General features: G+C 52.6%; 1 protein-coding gene across 2 annotated transcripts in view; it reads right to left on the reverse strand.

Annotated features, from left to right (window-relative positions):
* GRK3 (G protein-coupled receptor kinase 3) overlaps nt 1-23525 on the reverse strand; it is a 96967-nt gene that overhangs the window by 20171 nt on the left and 53271 nt on the right. For both annotated transcript variants that reach the window (XM_068163285.1, XM_068163286.1), the window contains exons 3-9: nt 19542-19615; nt 12428-12529; nt 11928-12002; nt 10314-10375; nt 8288-8339; nt 6525-6616; nt 3442-3541 (exon numbers count right to left, since the gene is read on the reverse strand). In XM_068163285.1, the coding sequence (XP_068019386.1) occupies nt 3442-3541; nt 6525-6616; nt 8288-8339; nt 10314-10375; nt 11928-12002; nt 12428-12529; nt 19542-19615 (557 nt within the window). The remainder of the gene's footprint in view (nt 1-3441; nt 3542-6524; nt 6617-8287; nt 8340-10313; nt 10376-11927; nt 12003-12427; nt 12530-19541; nt 19616-23525) is intronic.

The following is a 23525-nucleotide window of genomic DNA, read 5'->3' on the forward strand; positions in this document are numbered from 1 at the left end:
TGGCTGAGAGCAGCCAGGCAGAGAGGGACCTGGGGGTGCTGATTAACAGCCACCTGAATATGAGCCAGCAGTGTGCCCAGGTGGACAAGAGGGCCAATGGCATCCTGGCCTGCATTAGGAATAGTGTGGCCAGCAGGAGCAGGGAAGTCAGTGTGCCCTGTACTCTGCATTGGTTAGGCCACACCTTGAGTCCTGTGTCCAGTTCTGGGCCCCTCAGTTTAAGAAGGACACTGAGACACTTAAACATGTCCAGAGAAGGGCAACAAGGCTGGGGAGAGGCCTTGAGCACAGCCCTGTGAGGAGAGGCTGAGGGAGCTGGGGTTGCTTAGCCTGGAGAAGAGGAGGCTCAGGGGTGACCTCATTGCCCTCTACAACTACCTGAATGGAGGTTGTAGCCAGGAAGGGGTTGGTCTCTTCTCCCAGGCAAGCAGCACCAGAACAAGAGGACACAGTCTCAAGCTGCACCAGGGGAGGTTTAGACTCGAGGTGAGGAGAAAGTTCTTCACTGAGCGAGTCATTCGTCATTGGGATGTGCTGCCCAGGGAGGTGGTGGAGTCACCATCACTGGGGGTGTTCAAGAGGGGATTGGATGTGGCACTTGGTGCCATGGTTTAGTCTTGAGGTCTGTGTTGATAGGTTGGACTGGATGATCCTCGAGGTCTCTTCCAACCTTAGTGATACTGTGAGACTGGGACGCCTCCCACTGGACCAGGTTGCTCAAGGCCCCATCCAGCCTGGCCTTGAACATTTGCAGGCAGGGGGCATCCACAACCTCCCTGGGCAACCTGTTCCAGGGTCTCACCACCCTCACTGGAAAGAATTTCTTCCTTATCTCCCCTCTTAATCTCCCCTCTTCCAGCTCAAATCATCCTATCACTGCAAGCCCTTGTTAAAAAGTCCCTTCCTGGCTTTCCTGTAGCCCCTTCAGGCAGTGGATGGCTGCTGTAAGACCTCCCTGGAGCCTCGTTCAATGGTTCCAGGTGATGAAGTTCAAGAGGAAGGTTCAAGTTAGTTCACCCTTCCACAAATCAGCATGAAATTGAAGCTTTTTGTACTCAGCTGGAATATCCAGGAGGTGTCCCACACCATGAGGACTGATCCTGCTGTAAAGTGCAAACCTGTCTGAGGCAGCCTGCAGAGACATCCAGGCCAAAGAACTCATTGCTACATGAAGTGCTCCTGGAAATTAGGAGGCTGCTTTCCAACTGCAGATTACTGTAGCTGCCACTTAAACTCAGAACAAAGCCTTCAGCAGGACCAGTAACTTGCTTTTCTGAATCAACTGCCTAACTCAGGGGTGTCCCAAAGCAGGCTTCCTAAAACCTCAGAGCAATCCAATCACCCAGCAGGACTCAGTGGTGGAATTCACAGCCACAGACTCCACTGGGTTGGAAGGAATCCTCAAAGGTCATCTTTGTCCAACCCCCCCTGCACTCAGCAGGGACATCTCCACCCAGAGCAGGCTGCCCAGGGCCACATCAAGGCTGATCTTCAATGTCTCCAGGGATTGGGCTTCAACCACAGCCCTGGACAACCTGTTTCAGTGTCTCTCCACCCTCATTGCAAAGAGCTTCCTCCTAATGTCCAACCTACATCTCCCCTGCTCCACTTTCCAACCACTGCCTCTCATCCTATCCCCACAGCCCCTTCTGGACAGTCCCTCCCCAGCCTTCCTCTAGGTCCCCTTCCCACACTGAAACGCAGCTCTGAGGTCTCCCTGGGAGCCTTCTCTTCTCCAGGCTGAACCACCCCAACTCTCTCAGCCTGGCCTTTGGAGGAGGGGTGCTCCAGCCCTCTGGACACCTTTAGAAGGTGAAGCTTAGAGCAGCTTGCCCAAGAAGCTGTGATTTTGCTGCAGCCACAACTCCTGCTCTGAAGCAAGTGAGCGACAGCGTGACGACAACGTGGGAGTTAAGAACAGTTTGGGAGCAGCTCCTTACATCCAAACAATCTTGGAGTGAGCCCAAAAAAAGGGAAATTTCTGGGAATAAATCATGTGGAAGGGGAAAAAACCAAACCAACAGAGTGACTATAAAGAATCTGCAGGGATGTAACAGAAGTGTGGCCAGCAGTATAAGGGAGGTGATTCTGCCCCTCTGCTCTGGTGAGACCCTGCCTGGAGTCCTGCACCCAGCTCTGGTGTCCCCTGCACAAGAAGGACATGGAGCTGATGGAATGGCTCCAGAAGAGGCCATGAAGATGATCAGAGGGCTGGAAAACCTCTCCTGTGGGGACAGGCTGAGAGAGTTGGGGCTGCTCAGGCTGGAGAAGTCTCTGCAGAGCAGCCTCACGTTTAGCATCTTGCATCCAGTCCTGAGTCAAACTCCCTCCAAGACAGCCAAGCCAAGCAGCCCAGCTGCCTGTTTTTCCAGCACAAGAGAACTAGGAGACCCAGCAGAGGGGAGGCACAGGCCTGGGCTTGCAGCAGAGCACTGGCATGATTTGCAACCCACCAGGAAGAACACTAAACAGCCACTTCCCTCTACAAGCAGCACCTTTGGGGGGAGGTTGTTTTCATACAGCCCACCAGCAGCAACAGCCTGGTGATGTCAGGGTTTGAATGCTGCTGGGTAAACCTTGGCTGCTACAGAAGAGGAAGATTTGGGGTTTTTATTCCTTTAACAGCAAGCTCAAGATTTTTTCCCTGCTGTGCCACCTTCTAAGAATTGCAAAGTGCATCTCCAGCCTCCAGACAACATCTGCAGGGGAGGAGGAGAAGGCAGAGCTTGTGTCTAGCCCAAGAGGAAACACACATCTCAGCAGCAGCCCAGCCCTGCTGCACCACCAGCCCCTGACAAACCAGATAAAGCAGCAGAGACCCCAAGTGAGGCAGAGCCCCTGTTTGCTTGGATGAGGGTGATCCAAGCAGCTCCCAGGGCCTGCTGAACCTCTGAGCTGTGCTGACTCAAAATGTCACCATGAGAAGCTACAGAATCACAGAATCACTGAGGCTGGAAAAGACCTCCAAGATCATCAAGTCCAACCTTCTCCCATGACCACTAGGCCATGTCCCAGTGTGCCACAGCTGATGGAGCTTTGAACACCTCCAGGGATGGGGACTCCACCACCTCCCTGGGCAGCCTGTTCTGGTCAGAGTGGCTGGAGAGAGGCCAGGCAGAAAGGGACCTGGGGGTGCTGGTTGATAGTAGGCTGAACATGAGCCTCCAGTGTGCCCAGGGGGCCAAAAAGGCCAGTGGCATCCTGGCCTGCATCAGGAACAGTGTGGCCAGCAGGAGCAGGGAGGTCATTCTGCTCAGCACTGGTTAGGCCTCACCTTGAGACCAGGGGAAGAAGGTTCCCAGGGGAGGAAGGTTCCCAAGGGAGGAAGGTTTATCTTCTTGCATGCCACACCACTGCACACAGGGATTATCTTTAAGGCTTGATAGTGGATGCAAAACAACAGCAAGCCAAAGGGAAGGCCAAGGAATCAGTGGTACTCACCCCTGTGCTGACAAGGGACAGCATAATCCTTTCATTTAAGGCTAATGTTTCTCCTTGCTTCATCTTGATTCTCTTCTTATCTAAACATTTCATTGCATACCTGCAAATATTAACTGTTCAGGGGAAAAGCACCAGAACAAGCAAGCACCCAAGCAAATCCCCTCCTCTTCTTCTCAAAGCCACAGCACATGGCTTGGCAGCCAGCTCTACAGAGCCTCCAACCCAGCCCTAACATCATCATTAACACCACTGAACAAGGCAATAAACAAACCAACCCCCCCAGACCTCCTGGCATGAAACCACTTCCAGCAGCAATCTCTGAGCAGAGCAATGTGTCTGAACAAAATGCAGTGCCCAAAGCACCCCCCTAGTTAGAGAGGAGAGATTGCAGCTCAAGCACTCATTCTGCCATAGCTCCAAGCAAGGATTTGCAGTTATGAATTGAATAACAAGAGGCTCTGCTCTGGTTTCATTTAATTCCAACAGGTTCAGTTCTGCCAGGAAGGGGCTGGCTTGAACACATGCTGGGTCTGAGGGAGCTATATTGTTTTCCACTCAAATGAAAAGGGAGAGAAAATAACCCCCAAAGGGTCAGATAGACACCAGAAAGCTTTGTGTGGTTCTTTTTTTGGGGGGTTGGTTGTTTGTTTTAATCTTCTACCATCTGTACTACAAGAAATTAATACAACTCTGCACCAAAGAAAGAGAGAAAGGGGAAAAAAAAAAGAGAATGAATGTTAGCCTAACATTCCCTGGCCAAGCTGTCAGCCCCTGGCTTGCACAGCAGCACTCTGCCCTGGGTTAGGAACTGGCTGGAGGGCAGAGCCCAGAGAGTGGTGGTGAATGGTGCCACAGCCAGCTGGCAGCCAGGCACCAGGGGTGTGACTCAGGGATCAGTGCTGGGCCCCAACCTCTTTAATATCTTCATTGATGATCTGGAGGAAGGGATTGAGTCCAGCACCAGTAAGTTTGCAGGTGACACCAAGCTGGGAGAAGGAGTTGATCTGTTAGAGGGTTGAAGGGCTCTACAGAGGGACCTTGTCAGGCTGAACAGATGGACAGAGTCCAACAGGATGGCATTCAACAAATCCAAGTGCTGAGTGCTGCACTTTGGCCACAGCAACCCCATGCAGAGCTACAGGCTGGGGGCAGAGTGGCTGAGAGCAGCCAGGCAGAGAGGGACCTGGGAGTGCTGATGGACAGCTGCTTGAACATGAGCCTGCAGTGTGCCCAGGCAGCCAAGAAGGCCAATGGCATCCTGGCCTGCATCAGGAAGAGTGTGGCCAGCAGGAGCAGGGAGGTCATTCTGCCCTGTGCTCAGCACTGCTCAGGCCACACCTTGAGTCCTGTGTCCAGTTCTGGGCTCCTCAATTTAAGAAGGACATTGAGAGACTTGAAGGTGTCCAGAGAAGGACAAGAGCTGGGGAGGGGTCTGGAGCACAGCCCTGCGAGGAGAGGCTGAGGGAGCTGGGGTTGCTTAGCCTGGAGAAGAGGAGGCTCAGGGGAGACCTTCTTGCTCTCTGCAACTCCCTGAAGGGAGGTTGTAGCCAGGTGGGGGTTGGTCTCTTCTCCCAGGTAAGCAGCAGCAGAACATGAGGACACAGTCTCAAGCTGTGCCAGGGGAGGTTTAGGCTGAATATTGGGAAGAAATTCTTTCCAGAGAGATTGGCCATTGGAATGTGCTGCCCAGGGAGGTGGTGGAGTCACCATCCCTGGAGGTGTTTAGGAAGAGCCTGGATGAGGCACTTGGTGCCAGGGTTTAGTTGATAGTTTCATAGTTTCATAGTTTCATTCAGGGTTGGAAGGGACCACAAGGATCATCTAGTTCCAACCCCCCTGCCATGGGCAGGGACACCCCACACTAGATCAGGCTGGACAGAGCCTCAGCCAGCCTGCTCTTAAACACCCCCAGGGACGGGGCCTCGACCACCTCCCTGGACAACCCATTCCAGGGTTTCACCACTCTCATGGGGAAGAACCTCCTCCTCACATCCAGCCTGAATCTCCCCACCTCCAGCTTCATTCCATTCCCCCTAGTCCTATCACTACCTGAGTGATCAGATGGTGTTGGGTGATAGGTTGGACTCAATGATCTTGAAGGTCTTTTCCAACCTGATTTATCCTATCCTATCCTATCCTATCCTATCCTATCCTATCCTATCCTATCCTATCCTATCCTATCCTATCCTATCCTACTTCAACCTGATCAAAACTGTCCTTTGCTTCTCTTGCCAGTCCCAAGGCTCAGAGCTAAAACTCAGGCAGGAAAATGAGTGGGAAATCTGGGAGCTACCTCTCCAGGCTGGATACCTGCTCGAGCTAAATGAAGTGTTTGGGTTTGTACATGGAGAAGGGTGAGAATGGCAGGGTCAGGAGAAGGCTGAGAGTGGCAGGATCAGGAGAAGGGTGAGAATGGTGAGATCAGAAGTGTGTGAATGGTAGGATCAAGAGAAGTCTCTGAAGGGCAAGATCAGGGTTGATCTTGGAGGTCACACCAAGACCTCTACTCAACCAAAGTTCAGCACTGGAATCAGATCCTTCCCAGTGTGAGCAAGGATGACTGCCTTCCTCAGTGAACTGTGCTCATCAGAGCAGAAATGGATGGAATTCCCAGCTGGAATATCCCATCCAGAACCTGCCCCTGCAAAGTGAGCAGCACTGAGCTCCCCTCCCTCTGCCATCCCCCAGCCCTACATCAGCACCAGCTCCGCCGCCAGGGGAGCAACCTTCAGAGGCATCTGCTCAGATGGGTCACCAGAGCCTCCAGAGAAGATGGCTGTGCTCCAGCCAAGCCTTTAAGCACACACTTCATTTCCAACACATGCAGCTCCCATTCCCTCTGACAAGCCCATTTCAGTGAAGGATGTGCTGGAGAGCTCAGCCAGGCTGAGGCCCCCACGGCACGGCGGGATCGAATAGCGAAGCTTAAAGATGATCCAGCAAGCAGAGCCTCCTGGGATAACATTTCATTAGGAAGAGCTCCACAGCAAACCACTGCTGCTTCCCAGGATGCTGCCAGACAGATTGCTCTCCTGGTTGAGAGCTTACAGTACCCTCTCCAAAGCCAGGCTGGATGTACTCACATTTTCCCAGTGTCTGCTTTCCTGCAGCCATAAACTTCACCAAATCCTCCTCTTCCTATTATTCTATGTACACTAAAATCATTCATGGTCAGCTGGAAAGGCAAGAGGACAAAACAAGAGCAGGTTTGATTCATCAGCATCACAAAAAGAAACCCCCCAAAAAACCCCAAAGCAAACCAGAATAAAAGTTTATGACTTATCAACCATCTCAGTGATGGATTCAGTTGAGACACTCAAGCCACTGCAACTCACACAGCAGTGACTGCTGTGGAAAAAGGAGCCCCTTCTTGTTTACATCCCAAAGTGCTCTCCAGCACCACAGCCTGAGCACCACAGGATGAATGAGGCTGTTGCTGCCAAAGGCTGACAGCCTCGTTCTTCACCCCAGCTGCAGCAAGGAGGACAAAGCTGACAGCCAAAGCTGCTGGCTCCAGGCAGTGCAGAGGGACCAAAGCAGAGGCTGAGGTGGAGAGGGGTGGGGACAGCATTGGAATCGGAGTGGCAAATTGGAGCGGATGTGGTCTACCTGGACTTCAGCAAGGCCTTTGACACTGTCCCCCACAGCAAACTGCTGGCCAAGCTGTCAGCCCCTGGCTTGGACAGCAGCTCTCTGAGCTGGGTTAGGAACTGGCTGGAGGCTGAGCCCAGAGAGTGGTGGAGAATGGTGCCACAGCCAGCTGGCAGCCAGGCACCAGTGGTGTCCCCCAGGGATCAGTGCTGGGCCCCTTGCTCTTTAATATCTTTATTGATGATCTGGATGAGGGCATTGAGTCAGTCATCAGTAAATTGGCTGATGACACCAAGCTGGGGGCAGGAGTTGATCTGCCGGAGAGTAGAGAGGCTCTGCAGAGGGACCTGGACAGGCTGGGCAGATGGGCAGAGTCCAAGGGCAGGAGATTGAACACATCCAAGTGCCAGGTTCTGCACATTGGCCACAGCAACCCCAGGCAGTGCTACAGGCTGGGGGCAGAGTGGCTGAGAGCAGCCAGGCAGAAAGGGACATGGGGGTGCTGGTTGACAAGAGGCTGAACATGAGCCTGCAGTGTGCCCAGGCGGCCAGGAGGGCCAATGGCATCCTGGCCTGCATCAGGAACAGTGTGGCCAGCAAGAGCAGGGAGGTCATTCTGCCCCTGTACACTGCACTGGTCAGGCCACACCTTGAGTCCTGTGTCCAGTTCTGGGACTGGACAGTTTAGGAAAGATTTTGAGGTGCTGGAAGGTGTCCAGAGAAGGGCAACAAAGCTGGGGAGGGGTCTGGAGCACAGCCCTGTGAGGAAAGGCTGAGGGAGCTGGGGTTGCTTAGCCTGGAGAAGAGGAGGCTCAGGGGTGACCTTATTGCTGTCTACAACTACCTTAAGGCTGCCCAGGGAGGTGGTGGAGTCCCCATCCCTGGAGGTGATCAAGAAACCTGTGGCCACGGCACTTGGGGCCATGGTTTGATGGCCATGGAGGTGTTGGGTTGCTGGTTGGACTGGATGATCTTAGAGGGCTTTTCCAACCCAAATGCTTCTATGATTAACTCAAGGCAGGGACATCCAGGAAGGGATTCTTAGGACTGCATGAGACCCTTGGGACTGCAAGTCCTTCAGGAGCACAATTCGCCGAATCACTTTGCTTGGGAGAGCCCTTTCAGATCATCCAGTCCAACCACCTTCTACCTCTCCCAAATCTGGTGCTAACCCACATCCCTCAGCACCACCTCTCTTCAAAACAACTGCCCACTTCCATTCCTGACAAGCCCACAGGCCCCTGGGGGTACTTACATGGATATTTAGCTCTACGTTCTTCCATTGACAGAATCTGGTGAACTTGTCGCTGCAGGGAAGGAGTGGAGAAGCTGTCTGAGACCACTGTGCAAAGCACTTAGAGAAAACCTCCAAGACACTGAGATTTAAACTCAATGAAAGCTTAACTCAACCCCAGCTTGGGGTTAGGGTGGGCTGTGGTGGTTATTTAGTGATGGCCTTCCTCCCCAACAGCTGGATCCTCACTGCCACCAGGCCAAACAGTCACCGGGCCCTGCACACTTGGGGGTTTTCCATCCTTGTTAAGGCAAAGCCAGCAGAGAGCCTTCTCCCTCTCAGTCTGAAGTGCTTAGGATGGCCTCACAGCTCTGCTTCAGATGGCTTTTTAAAATGTTTAAAAGCAGCTAAGTTTGTAACTACCAAACAGTGAGATGACATAATTGGCAAGATAATGCTGGGAAAACAGAAGCAGCTCCATTTATGTTAATCAACCTCTGTGTACTCCAAGGATCACTTTAAACCTCAAAATAGGAGTGCCATCAATAACACCACAAGCTGCTGCCCCCCTCTCCTCCCCCCCCCAACCCCCACCAAGAAAAAAACCAAAAGCTTCTCATTTCCCCAATAAATAATTCAGTATTTATTTGCAGGCTCAGAAATGCTGCTTGTGTGGAGGCATTCTCACAGCTCCATCAGTCTGCCTGGCAGGACACCACACACACACACACCATTGGATACCCATGGCTGGGCTGGGAGAGAGGGCCAGACCCTGCACACCACCACGAAAGACTGCTCTGCTGAACTAAGGCCATGCCCTCTACTCTTTATTCAGCCTTCTCTGCTTCATTTCAAGGTGTCCAGGTAGAAAGCCAAACCACTGGAGGTGTTTAGGAAGAGCCTGGATGAGGCACTTGGTGCCATGGTTTAGTTGATTGGATGGTGTTGGGTGATAGGTTGGACTGGATGATCTCAAAGGTCTTTTCCAACATGGTCCATTCCATTCCATTCCATTCCATTCCATTCCATTCCATTCCATCCAATCCCATTCCATTTTACTCTACTCTATCCTATCTATCCTATTCCATTCCATTTTACTCTACTCCATTCCATTCCATTCCATTCCATTCCATTCCATTCCATTCCATTCCATTCCATTCCATTCCATTCCATTCCATTCCATTCCATTCCATTCCATTCCACCAGAACAAGGGGACACAGTCTCAAGCTGTGCCAGGGGAGGTTCAGACTGGATGTTAGGAAGAAGTTCTTCCCAGCAAGAGAGATTGGCCATTGGAATGTGCTACCCAGGGAGGTGGTGGAGTCCCCATCCCTGGAGGTGTTTAGGAGGAGACTTGATAGGGTGCTTGGTGCCATGGTTTAGTTTATTAGATGGTGTTGGGTGATAGGTTGGACTTGATGATCTCAAAGGTCTCTTCCAACCTGGTCTGGTCTGGTCTATTCTATTCTATTCTATTCTATTCTATTCTATTCTATTCTATTCTATTCCATTCCATTCCATTCCATTCCATTCCATTCCATTCCATTCCATTCCATTCCATTCATATGGCACTTCTATTCCATTCCATTCAATTTCCATTCCTATTCCATTTCCATTCCTATTCCATTTCTATGCCTATTCCATTTCTATTCCATTCCACTCCTATTCCATTTCTATTCCATTCCATTCCACTCCATTCCACTCCATTCCATTCCACTCCACTCCATTCCACTCCATTCCATCCCCACACAGAGCTGCTTCCTCGTGCAAGCACCCCACAACAACATAGTTTCGGGGTTTGCAACCTTTGAGATCAAACTGCTCTGAGGACCACAGAAGAACAAAAACTAATCAACTTCACCATTCCTGCCATGAATCATGATCCACACCACAGCCACTCACAGCCAGGAGCTTCCTGGGCACAGAGCATTCATGAAAGGAAGGCCACGAACCCTTTTCAACCTCGTTTTCCAGCAAGCCTTCAGGGCCCTGCCTGCCTGCCCCACTAGAAGGCAGAAGGCTTTGGGTAGCAGATCATGCTCTTACCTTTCCATAAACTTCTGGAATATCTTGCCTCTCAGACTATCACATATTTCTTCTATATATGGCTACAAAGGGTTAAAAGCAGACCAGTAGGTTATTTCAGCACACGGGAAGCAATCCCACCCCCCTCACCTATGCTCCCTGCTGGCCCTACAGCTACAGCAATCAGACTGGTTTCCTTTGAAGGATTTAAGCTTCCTTTAGCTTTTGGAACTTGAGGAGGTGCCCTGAAGTCAAACAGAGTGTTGTCCATGAGCTGGAAAACCTTCAGTGCTCCCCCTTTTTGCAGGGGGGGGGAGGCTGTATGAAATCTGGGTTGAAGCAACTGCCTATGGACAAGTCCAGCAAAACAGTCACAGAATGGATTGGGTTGGAAGGGACCTCCAAAGGTCATCCAGTCCAACCCCCCCCTACAGTCAGCAGGGACATCCTCCACTAGATCAGGTTGCTCAGAGCCTTAATGAGCCTGACCCTGAGCATTTACCTTATTGCTCTCTACAACTACCTGAAGGGAGGTTGTAGCCAGGTGGGGGTTGGTCTCTTCTCCCAGGCACCCAGCACCAGAACAAGAGGACACAGTCTCAAGCTGTGCCAGGGGAGGTTTTTTGCTGGAGGTTAGGAAGAAGTTCTTCCCAGCAAGAGAGATTGGCCATTGGAATGTGCTGCCCAGGGAGGTGGTGGAGTCACTATCACTGGAGGTGTTTAAGAGGAGACTTGATAGGGTGCTTGGTGCCATGGTTTAGTTGATTAGGTGGTGTTGGGTGAGAGGTTGGACTGGATGATCTTGAAGGTCTTTTCCAACCTGGTTTATTCTATTCCACTCTATTCTATTCCACTATCTCCAGCAACGGGGCCTCAACCACCTCCCTGGGCAACCTGTTGCAGTGTGCCATCACCCTCATGGTGCAGAACTTGCTCCTAAAAGCCAATCCAAATCTGCTCTTCTCCAGCTTCAAACCATTGCCCCTCATCCTATCACTCTGGGACTTTGTATACAGTCCCTCCCCAGCTCTCCTGTAGCCCCCTCCAGGCACTGGCTGGCCACTATTAGGTCTCCCTGGAGCCTCCTCTTCTCCAGGCTGAACACCCCCCCAACTCCCTCAGCCTGTCCTCAACAGGAGAGGTGCTCCAACCTTCATCTTCATGGCCTCCTCTTGGACCCACTCCATCACATCCACGACAGGATGCAGCTTCCTGGTGGCAAAGTGATTTGCTCTACAATCCTCTAAGGGCTTAAAATGACCTCAATTTCCCAACCACTCCATTCATACACCAAAGGCTTAGCTTGCTGTGATAAAACTGCTCACCAAACATTTCAGATAGAGTGATTCTGTGAAGCAATCTGCAATTGTTGACTTAACAAAGGCATTGCTTTACCCCAGCAAAGGATCTATGCACCAGGATCATTCATAGGTGGTTAAGAGCAGGCTGGATGAGGCTCTGGCCACCCTGATGTAGTGTGGGGTGTCCCTGCCCATGGCAGGGGGGTTGGAACTAGATGATCCTTGTGGTCCCTTCCAACCCTGACTGATATTATGATACTATTCTGCCTCCCAAAACAACATCCAGAGAGTCACTTACTGTCAGACACAGGAAGGAGACACAGCTGAAGCTCACCTGAAAAAGGCTGGCTGGCACTTGTTTCTTGGCTAAATGCTTTTGTACATGATCTACAGCTTGTTTGGAGAAAGGCTTTGGAGAAAGAGAAAAGGGAGTGGGGAAGGGGAGAGAAAAAAGAGGAAGATTTTAAACTTGGAAGCACAAATTTCATTGAAGACCTCCAGCACTGCTGCTCCTCCAACCAGATGGAAACCACACAGCCCTCAGCAGGAGGCAATACAGCTGCTGTGGTGGTGTCAGACAGGCAGAACGGTGCAGGGGAAGACAGTTACTCTGGAGTGGGAATGCAGGAGATGAGGTGGAGGGAGGATGAGGAGGAGAGAGGTGAAGACAAAGGGGTTTGGTGATGCTTCTTTAGCAACTGTAGGACAAAACCCCCCACACGGCTCCGGAGCTGGCAGATGGGCATGTCTGAGCACTCCAGAGCCAAGAACCACAGAAGGGCAGGGGTTGGAAGGGACCTCTGGAGATCACCCAGCCATGTGGGTGATACTCACATGAGAACAGGACAGCAGCTCCTTCATGATGTAGGTGTCATAGATCTGCCTGCTGCGGCTCAGGCGCTCCTCCTCCGAGTCCAGCTTCTCGTATTCTTTTATCTGCAACACAAGAGAGGAGGATCTGGCAGCTCTCCAGAGAACAGCTCCACAACCTCTCTGGGCAGCCTGCTCCAGGCCTCCAGCACCCTCACACCCAAGAAGCTTCTCCTCCTGTTCAGGTGGAACCTCCTGGGTTCCAGTTTGTGCCCCCTGCCCCTCGTCCTGTCGCTGGGCACCACCAACAGGAGCCTGGCCCCAGCCTCTTGCCCCCCACAGCTGCTTTAGCTCTTGCTGAGCATTGAGCAGATCCCCTCTGGGGCTGCTCCTCTGCAGGCTCAACAGCCCCAGGACCTTCAGCCTCACAGACATGCTTCAGGCCCCACAGCATCTTTGGAGCCTCTGCTGGACTCTCCAGCAGTTTCTTGTCCCTCTTGAACTGGGAGGCCCAGGAGTGGATCTTGGACTCCAGCTGTGGCCTCCGCAGGGCAGCGCAGAGGAGGAGGAGAAGCTCCCTGGACCTGCTGGCCACGCTCACCTTACTGCACCTCAGAAGACCACTGGCCTGTTTGGCCACAAGGGCACATTTCTGGTTCTTGGGGAACTTCCCCCCTGCTCAGCTCACAGATGGGAGCTCTGACCTTGCTCCTCTAACACTCCAGAGCATTGACCTCTCCTCAGATCAATTCAGGCAATGCTGAGGACTCCCCTCAGCACACCACCACGAGCCCTTTGACCAGCTCCAAGGGCCAGCAGAAGAGCTGACATTTCACACAGCCCTGGGCTGCCAGCACAGCTAGAACCTCCAGCTCCAGGGTGGTTGTACCACCTTACATCCAGATGTCCAAGCAAGAACATAAAGCACATTTGAATAGAATAGAATATAGAGTAGAGTAGAGTAGAGTAGAGTAGAGTAGAGTAGAGTAGAATAGAATAGAATAGACCAGACCAGACCAGACCAGGTTGGAAGAGACCTTTGAGATCATCCAGTCCAACCTCTCACCCAACACCATCTAATCAACTAAACCATGGCACTAAATGCCTCATCCAGGCTCTTCCTAAACACCTCCAGGGATGGGGACTCCACCACCTCCCTGGGCAGCACATTCCAATGGCCAATCTCTCTTGCTGGGAAGAACTTTCTCCTCACCTCCAGCCTGAACCTCCCCTGGCACAGCTTGAGACTGCGTCCTCTTGTTCTGGTGCTGCTTGCCTGGGAGAAGAGACCAACCCCCACCTGGCTACAACCTCCCTTCAGGGAGTTGGAGAGAGCAAGAAGGTCTCCCCTGAGCCTCCTCTTCTCCAGGCTAAGCAACCCCAGCTCCCTCAGCCTCTCCTCACAGGGCTGTGCTCCAGACCCCTCCCCAGCTTTGTTGCCCTTCTCTGGACACCTTCCAGCATCTCAGCCTCTTTCCTAAACTGAAGGGCCCAGAACTGGACACAGGACTCAAGGTGAGGCCTAACCAGTGCTGAGCACAGGGCACAATGACTTCCCTGCTCCTCCTGGCCACACTGTTCCTGATAGTTCTTCCAGGCCCAAAGAGCTGGGCTCTGCTGCTCCTGCCAGCAGGGCTAACAGAAAGCAGAGTGCTGAGGAGCCTGCAAAGTGCAGAGCAAACCTGCTCTGCCCCTGTCACAGCAACCTTCTTCCACCCTTCTAACAGGCTGAGCTGTCCTGCACAGCTCTCCCTGTGACAAGCCCAGAGCAATCCATCTCAGGAGGTGGAACACCATCACTGGCTGCTTTTCCAGCTGGAGTCCTCTTGTTTGCAGACGAAGAGAAGGGAACAGTTCCACCAGGATGTGCCATCTGTGACTACTTCCCCCTTGGTACCCATTTGTAATTAAAATGATCCCAAACATCTTTGCCAAAGCAGCACTTTTTAATTAATGCAATGCTGCAGAACAATTAGCAGTGCAGGAAGGAGCCTGATGCAGATCAGGGTGTCTTACTTGCTCCTGCCCTTCAAGAGCTGTGCTTTTATACCACCTCCCTCCAACAGCCAAAGCAAATACTACTGAATACTTGAGCCCTGGCTTCAGGTTTGGGCCCCTCACTGCATGAAGGACACTGAAGGGCTGGTGAGGGTCCAGAGAAGGGCAACCAAGCTGGGGAAGGGTCTGGAGGACAAGGCTGGTGAGGAGAGGCTGAGGGAACTGGGGTTGTATTGTCTGGAGAAAAGGAGGCTGAGGGGAGACCTCATTGCTCTCTTCAGCTCTCTGAAAGCAGGCTGGAGCCAGGTGGGGGTTGGTCTCTTCTTCCAAGGAGCAAGTGATAGGACAAGAGGCAACAGCCTCAAGTTGCACTGAGGGAGGCTTAGGTTGGACATGAGGAACAATTGCTTCCCCTTCAGGGCTGTCAAGGCCTGGCCCAGGCTGCCCAGGGAGGTGGTGGAGTCCCCAACCCTGGAGGGGTTTCAGAGCTGTGGAGATGTGGTGTTGAGGGCTGTGGTTTAGCTGCAGACTTGCTAGTGCTGGGTTAATGATCTCAAAGCTCTGCTCCAATTCAATCCTTCCAAAGGGGTCTCCTGAACACCCCCCACAGCCACGCTGGCAACAGGGCAGCATCTGCCACCTGCCCTCACAGAGTCTTTGTCACCAAAGCCCCTTCATGTTGTAAAGGTTTGGAGGAAAGAATAGCAGGTGGCAAAGTTCCCCATCTGGGAAATATTCTGGGGTGCCTCAGCCTGAAAAGCTGAGGGTTCTCCTCCCATGCCAGGGAAACATCCTTTGGCTGTGCTGCCCAACGCTGCTCGTCACACAGGTGATGAGCTGAGACATCTCCACTGGGATCCCACTGAACACAGCTCTGACACTCACAGGGCAATTCTCATAGAATCACTGAACTGTGTGGGTCAAAGCTCATCTTGTTCCAAGCCTCCTGTCACGGGCAGGGACACCTCCTGCTACACCAGGTTGCTCAAGGGCTCATGCAAGCTGGCCTTGAACACCTCCAGAAAGGGGGCATCCACCACCTCCCTGGGCAGCCTGGGCCAGTGTCTCCCCACCCTCACTGCATATTTATAGCATCATAGAATTGTTTGGGTTGGAAAAAGCCCTCCAAGCTCACCCAGTCCAACCAGCAACCCAACCCCACCATGGCCATCAAACCATGGACTGAAGGGCCATGGCCACAGGTTTCTTGAACACCTCCAGGGATGGGGACTCCACCACCTCCCTGGGCAGCCTCTTCCAAGCCCTGACCACTCTTGCAGCAAAGAAATCTTTTCCTAATCACCAACCTCACCCTCCCCTGGCACAACTTCAGGCCATTTCCTCTCTTTCTATCACCTGACACTAGGGAGAAGAGACCAACTCACACCTCACTGCCACCTCCCTCTCAGGGAGCTGCGGTGAGCGGCGAGGCCTCCCCTCAGCCTCACGTTTCCCATCTTCATCAAACAGAACACCCCTGCAGCACACTCAAAACAATGCAGGGAGAGGCAGAGCCCAGGCTGTCACCAGCTATAAACATCCCTGCCAGCAGCAGCTCCCACAGGAGCGCTCCTGACCTGCGGATCACGGGCCGTGCCACCACGCATTTCCCTGCCTCCCTGCTAAACTTCAGCTCACCTTAAGCCAAGCGTCTGCCAAAAGTCTCTTTGCAGGAGCTGCAATCAGAATGCATCAGCTTCCAACCACCCAGAAGCTCTTTTATTTTTTCTTCCCCTTTTCTTCCTTTTTTTTTTTTCCCCCTCCCTCCCTCCCTCCCTTCCCCTTTTTTCTCTGCTGGAAGCACTGTGGGGATGAATCACTCAGGCAGTAAACGCTGGATCGTGACTCGAGCTGCAGCACCACAAAATCCCTGGAGTGTGGAGCCCTTCTGCAGCCAGAGATTGATTTTTTTTGGGGGGTCTTTCCATCTTCTCAGATGTTTCTGCATCTCATGAATGCAGCAAAGGAAATCAAGAGATGTAAAACAACAAAGGAGAGCTCTGAATGCCGGGGATGTCACAGAAGCGAAACGCCACCAACCCCTCGCAGCCGGCTTTGATGGGGGTGGGAAGGGGGGTGGGGGTGGGGGGTTGCAGGAGGTGTGTGACGAAGCATCCCAATTCTTTTTAGGCACCACTTGCCTAATGAGCTAAAAATACAACCTCCAAATTGTTTCAGAGAGAAAAGAGGCAGCTAAAAATATCTTGCTAAACAATCTGTTGCAACGTGCCCCTGCGATTTGCTGACGACAGCGATAGCTTCACTCCAGAAGAGAGCTGGAAGGGAGGAAGGTTCTCCTCATGTCCTGGACTCACAGCATGGAGGGGCCTGGAAGGGACCTCTGAAGATCAGTCCAGCCCAAGCCACCCTGCTAGAGCCTTCTTGCATTCTGAAGGAATGGAAGGGCTGAGGGAGCTGGGGTTGTTTAGGCAGGAGAAGGGGAGGCTGAGGAGAGACTTCGTTGCTCGCCACAACCCCCTGGAAGGAGGTTGGGATGAGGTGGGGGTTGGAGTCTTCTCCCTACTATCAGGGGATAGACTGAGAGGAAATGGCCTGAAATTGTGCCAGGGGAGGGCTAGGTTGGAGATGGGAAAAAATGTTCTTTCCTGCAGGAGGGGTCAGGCACTGGCAGAAGCTGCCCAGGGTGGTGGTGGAGTCACCATGCCTGGAGGGGCTCAAGAAACCTGTGGACAGGGCACTTGGGGCCATGGTTTGATGGCCATGGTGGGGTTGGGTTGCTGGTTGGACTGGGTGAGCTGGGAGGGCTTTTCCAACCCAAACAATTCTAAGAGTCTATAAACACCTATGAATATGCAGTAAGGGTGGTGAGAATAGGCTGCCCAGGGAGGTGGTGGATGCCCCCTTCCTGGAGGTGTTCAAGGCCAGCTTGCATGAGCCCCTGAGCAACCCGGTGTAGTAGGAGGTGTCCCTGTCCATGGCAGAGGGCTGGAACTAGATGAGCTTTAAGGTTCCTTCCAATCCAACCCATTCTAGGATTCTGTGAATTCACCATCCTGCTTCTTACAAAGCTTGTGAGAGTACTGCAGAAGATGCAACCATCAAGATGCAAATCCACTTGAGTGGGTGCAAATCCATGTGAGTGGATGCAAATCCATGTGAGTGGAGGAACTGGGTGTACCCTAAGGACTGATCTCCAAACCCATGCCCAAGCTCTTCTCTGCTGTTAGTCCACCAGCAAGAAAGGCTTTAAGCCAGCAGCTGCAGAGTAACACCCAGAAGGTCATCTAAGGCAGCACCTCTGAAGAGCATGGAGCAGACAGCATGTGGGCCTGTTGGGAGCTGAATCCAGCCCCAGCAGAGGATTGAGCAGAGCTTATATTGAGAGTGACACAAACATCACAAGGAATAGGATAGGATAGGATAGGATAGGATAGGATAGGATAGGATAGGATAGGATAGGATAGGATAGGATAGGATAGGATAGGATAGGATAGGATAGAATAGAATAGACCAGGTTGGAAAAGGCCTTCAAGATCATCATGTTCAACCTATCAATCAAACCAACACCACCTAATCAACTAAACCATGGCACCAAGCACCCCATCAAGTCTCCTCCTGAACACCTCCAATGATGGTGACTCCACCACCTCCCTGGGCAGCACATTCCAATGGCCAATCTCTCTTGCTGGGAAGAACTTTCTCCTCACCTCCAGCTTAAACTTCCCCTGGCACAGCTTGAGACTGTGTCCTCTTGTTCTGGTGCTGGCTGCCTGGGAGAAGAGACCAACCCCCACCTGGCTACAACCTCCCTTCAGGCAGTTGTAGACAGCAAGAAGGTCTCCCCTGAGCCTCCTCTTCTCCAGGCTAAGCAACCCCAGCTCCCTCAGCCTCTCCTCACAGGGCTGTGCTCCAGACCCCTCCCCAGCTTTGTTGCCCTTCTCTGGACACCTTCCAGCACCTCAACATCTTTCCTACACTGAGGAGCCCAGAACTGGACACAAGACTCAAGGTGTGGCCTAACCAGTGCTGAGCACAGGGGCAGAATGACCTCCCTGCTCCTGCTGGCCACACTGTTCCTGATGCAGGCCAGGATGCCATTGGCCTTCTTGGCTGCCTGGGCACACTGCAGGCTCATGTTCAGCCTACTCTCAACCAGTACCCCCAGGTCCCTCTCTGCCTGGCTGCTCTCAGCCACTCTGCCCCCAGCCTGTAGCTCTGCCTGGGGTTGCTGTGGCCAATGTGCAGCACCTGGCACTTGGATGTGTTCAATCTCCTGCCCTTGGACTCTGCCCATCTGTCCAGCCTGTCCAGGTCCCTCTGCAAAGCCTCTATACCCTCCAGCAGATCAACTCCTGCCCCCAGCTTGGTGTCATCTGTATATTTACTAAATGAATGGAGGGATGAGAGATTGGTTCCTCAGCCCAAAAGCTGCTCCCAGGGTAGGAGGGATGGGGAAGGTCCTGCCCCTGTGCAGCACCTGATCCAAGCCAGGATGCTGATGGCCTCCTGGGGCACCCCCTGGCTCATCTTCAGCTGCTGTCAACCAGCACCCCAGGTCCTTTTCTGCCAGGCAGTTTCCAGCCACTCTGCCCCCAGCCTGGAGCTTTCAGGTGGTTGTTGTGGCCCAAGTGCAGGATGCAGCACTTGGCCTTGTTGAACCTCACCCAACCTTCAAATGATAAATCTGAAGTGTTTGCTCAGTTAAGAGAGGGACACAACCCAGATCACCTGGGTCACTCACACAGCACACCAAGAGTGCTCAACCCAACTAGCTGCTTGATTAAACATATCACTGTTTGGAGAAGTCTCTTGAGCTGCCTTTAAATGATGGGTTTGGCCCTTTGAGATGCTATCACCACTCCACTGAATATTGTCCCTTGGGAACAAACCATCCAGAGGATTCCCCCCACAAAATCACTCAGAATGCACCAGGTTGGAAGGGTCACCTCAGAGGTCACTGCAGTCAGCAAGGGCATCCCCAACTAGATCAGGCTGCTTGGGGCCCCAGCAAGTTTGACCTTGCCTCTGGGGAAGGGGCTTCAGTACTTGCAGTACTTCACCACTCTCATTGTGAAGAGCTTCCACTATGAAGCTGAGAGGGCTCAGAAGAACAGGCACCCTTGTCCATCTGCCCCACTTACCCCCCCCACCCCCAAGACCCCCACCAGCAGCCACTTACCTCTTCATAGAACTTCAGCTGAGGGACAGCCTCATCAATCTCATTCATGCAGTAGTCTTTGAAGAGCAAAAATCCTGGAAAGAAAGAGAGGGGGAAAAAAAAAGAGAGAGAGAGATGATTGCTACAGCACCTTGTGAAGCAGGACACAAACACCCCTGGGGAACATCACAGGCTGGGTGGATCTGTGGGTTTGTCTCTAGTCAGCAAGGTTTAGCAGCAGTGAGGATGATAAACCTCTCTCACCTCCCAGAGGTGTGTTAAGCATATTCCAGTCTCTACCTGCTGAGGATAGGATAGGATAGGATAGGATAGGATAGGATAGGATAGGATAGGATAGGATAGGATAGGATAGGATAGGATAGGATAGGATAGGATAGGATAGGATAGGATAGGATAGGATAGACCAGACCAGACCAGGTTGGAAGAGACCTTCAAGATCATCACATGCAACCTATCATCCAACACCACCTAATCAACTAACCCATGGCACCAAGCACCCTGTCAAGTCTCCTCCTGAACACCTCCAGGGGTGGGGACTCCACCACCTCCCTGGGCACCACATTCCAATGGCCAATCACTCTCTCTGTGTGAAACTTTCTCCTCACCTCGAGTCTAAACCTCCCCTGGCACAGCTTGAGACTGTGTCCTCTTGTTCTGGTGCTGCTTGCCTGGGAGAAGAGACCAATCCCCACCTGGCTACAACCTCCCTTCAGGGAGTTGTAGACAGCAAGAAGGTCACCCCTGAGCCTCCTCTTCTGCAGGCTAAGCAACCCCAGCTCCCTCAGCCTCTCCTCACAGGGCTGTGCTCCAGACCCCTCCCCAGCTTGCTTGCCCTTCTCTGGACACCTTCCAGCACCTCAACATCTTTCCTACACTGAGGAGCCCAGAGCTGGACACAGGACTCAAGGTGTGGCCTAACCAGTGCTGAGCACAGGGCAGAATGACCTCCCTGCTCCTGCTGGCCACACTGTTCCTAATGCAGGCCAGGATGCCATTGGCCTTCTTGGCTGCCTGGGCACACTGCAGGCTCATGTTCAGCCTACTCTCAACCAGTACCCCCAGGTCCCTCTCTGCCTGGCTGCTCTCAGCCACTCTGCCCCCAGCCTGTAGCACTGCCTGGGGTTGCTGTGGCCAATGTGCAGAACCTGGCACCTGGATGTGTTCAATCTCCTGCCCTTGGACTCTGCCCATCTGTCCAGCCTGTCCAGGTCCCTCTGCAGAGCCTCTCTACCCTCCAGCAGATCAACTCCTGCCCCCAGCTTGGTGTCATCTGCAGACTTACTGATGCTGGACTCAATGCCCTCATCCAGATCATCAATAAAGATGTTAAAGAGCAAAGCTGAGATGATCCCCAAACACACCCAAACATCCCATTCCTCTGCAGGGATCTGACTTTGTTTCTCTCCTGGGGATCTGACACAGATTCATCTGCTCTTGATCAATAAAAAGCAGCCTCTGCTGCATTCAGATTTGACAATTACTGGTTCATGTTACCTCTAATAGGCTGCAGAGCCCAACAAATGACATTAGGAGCTTGAGAGGTCCTCTGCAAGTAATTTAAGGCCTGACCTCTGCAAGCCTGCTGAGAAGTGGTTTTCCATCACAAGCATTTTAATGCACCCTCTCAAGCTCCAGCTCATGGAAGCACCACCTTGATGTGTGCATCTGAGCTGGTTCCTGCAACCCTTCCAGGCTGCATGGGGATCTTGTGACAGTTAATTGCCTGGGTTATCTGCCAGCTGTAAATGAAGGTGCTGCCAGTTCAGTGCAGCAGGTGATGCCTTTCCTCCTTTAGGACTCCTGAAACCACACCCAGCCTCTGGACATCAGACCCCTGAAGGGCAGCCTAAAACCACCACCTCCATGTCTACTCAACTAAGAAATGGGGACTGGAGCATCTCTCTGAGGAGGAAAGGATGGGAGACCTGGGGCTGTTTAGCCTGGGGAAGGAGAAGGTCCAAGAGAGCCACAAACCCATGGCACTGTTGAGGATGGAAAGAGACTTCTGAGACCATCAAGTCCAGCTGCCCAGCCAGAGCTCACAATCCCACTACTGCTGCTAAGCCACTGCCACTAAAGCATGTCCCTCAGCACCACATTCACAGAATCACCAAGGTTGGAAGAGACCTCAAAGATCATCAAGCCCAACCTGTCACCACAGACCTCCTGACTAAGCCATGGCACCAAGTGCCACATCCAATCCCCTCTTGAACACCTCCAGGGATGGGGACTCCACCACCTCCCTGGGCAGCCTGTTCCAGTGCCTGAGAACCCTTCCTGGGAAGAAGTATCATAGTATCAGTCAGGGTTGGAAGGGACCACAAGGATCAACTAGTTCCAACGCCCCTGCCATGGGCAGGGACACCCCACACTAGAGCAGCCTGGCCAGAGCCTCATCCAGCCTGGGCTTAAACACCTCCAGGGTTGGGGCCTCGACCACCTCCCTGGACAACCCATTCCAGGCCTTCACCACTCTCATGGGGAAGAACTTCCTCCTCTTAATATCCAACCTGATATCCTAATATCCAACCTAACATCCTAATATCCAACCTGAAACCTCCCCTTGGCACAAGTTGACTCACACACCACAGCAGGGACACCTGAGCGAGCCACAGGCTGTCCTCACCACCACCAAACCCCTGCCCAAGCCACCCAGAGCTGGGCAACCCCCACCTCTGATGGGCACACCTCTGCTTGCTTTCTCCTCCTGGAGCAGTCAGTGTGGCACCAGCCCTGTCTGGAGGACAAAAGCTGCCATTTCTGGGCCTGCACCCAACTCATTAACTCTTCTTTCACACAGGATGGAAAGAGCAGCAGCACTGAGCAGGCAGCGTGCTGGCCTGACTGAGCTTCCCTTTGGACAACGAGGCAGAGAAGATGGCAGTCATGCAATTAAGAGACTTAAAGAGTGGCACAACCAGCAGTGAATGCACTGAAAGACAAATCCCTGGCCTGCTCCCAGCCACTGGCTGCTGACCAAGAGCAACCCACAAACAACACAAAATAACCCCACAAAGACAGCCGTGGGAGGAGTGTCAAAACAGCCCGACACAAGCCTTCAACAAAGCCTTCCACAGAGCAGCTCAGCCCTGCTCAGTGTTTGCCAAACTTTCTAATGGAATTACCACAGAGAAAAGGTTCAGGAGACCAAGGAAGAAGGCACAGCAACAGCAGGGTTATGCTGCCTGATTCTCACCCAGGGCCAGGAGGATGAGCAGAGGGCTGGAGCATCTCTCCGATGAGGCCAGACTGAAGGAGTTGGGGCTGTTCAGTCTGGAGAGGAGAAGGCTCTGAGGTGACCTCATTGTGGCCTTCCAGTATCTGAGGGGGGTCTACAAGAAGGCTGGGGAGGGACTGCTCAGGATCTCAGGGAGTGATAGGACTAGGGGGAATGGAATGAAGCTGGAGGTGAGGAGGAAGTTCTTCCCCATGAGAGTGGTGAAGCCCTGGAATGGGTTGTCCAGGGAGGTGGTTGAGGCTCCATCCCTGGAGGTGTTTAAGCCCAGGCTGGATGAGGCTCTGGCCAGGCTGATCTAGTGTGGGGTGTCTCTGTCCATGGCAGGGGGGTAGGAATTAGCTGATCCCTGTGGTCCCTTCCAACCCTGCCTGATTCTATGATTCATGGAACAGTTTGGGTTGGAAGGGAGCTCAAAGATCATCTTGCTCCACATGCCTCCTGCCATGGGCAGGGACAACCTTCTGCTAGACCAGGCTGCTCAAGGCCTCATCCAGCCTGGCCTCGAACACTTTCATCTCTTCTTTAAGCTGCAAACTTCTAGGGACAATTAAACAGAGGTTAGAACTTTCCATAGCTGATTAATCTAGTCATTAAAAGTTACAGAAGTGAGTCTGTGTGAACTTCCTGGGGTTCAACAGGAATGGAGTGGAGTGGAGTAGAGTGGAGGGGAATGGAATGGGATGGAATGGAATGGAATGGAATGGAATGGAATGGAATGGAATGGAATGGAATGGAATGGAATGGAA

The sequence above is a fragment of the Melanerpes formicivorus genome, unplaced genomic scaffold, assembly GCF_026170545.1.
Source record: "Melanerpes formicivorus ecotype bairdi unplaced genomic scaffold, bMelFor1.0.p_v2 SCAF_72, whole genome shotgun sequence".
In the NCBI taxonomy this organism is placed as follows: domain Eukaryota; kingdom Metazoa; phylum Chordata; class Aves; order Piciformes; family Picidae; genus Melanerpes; species Melanerpes formicivorus.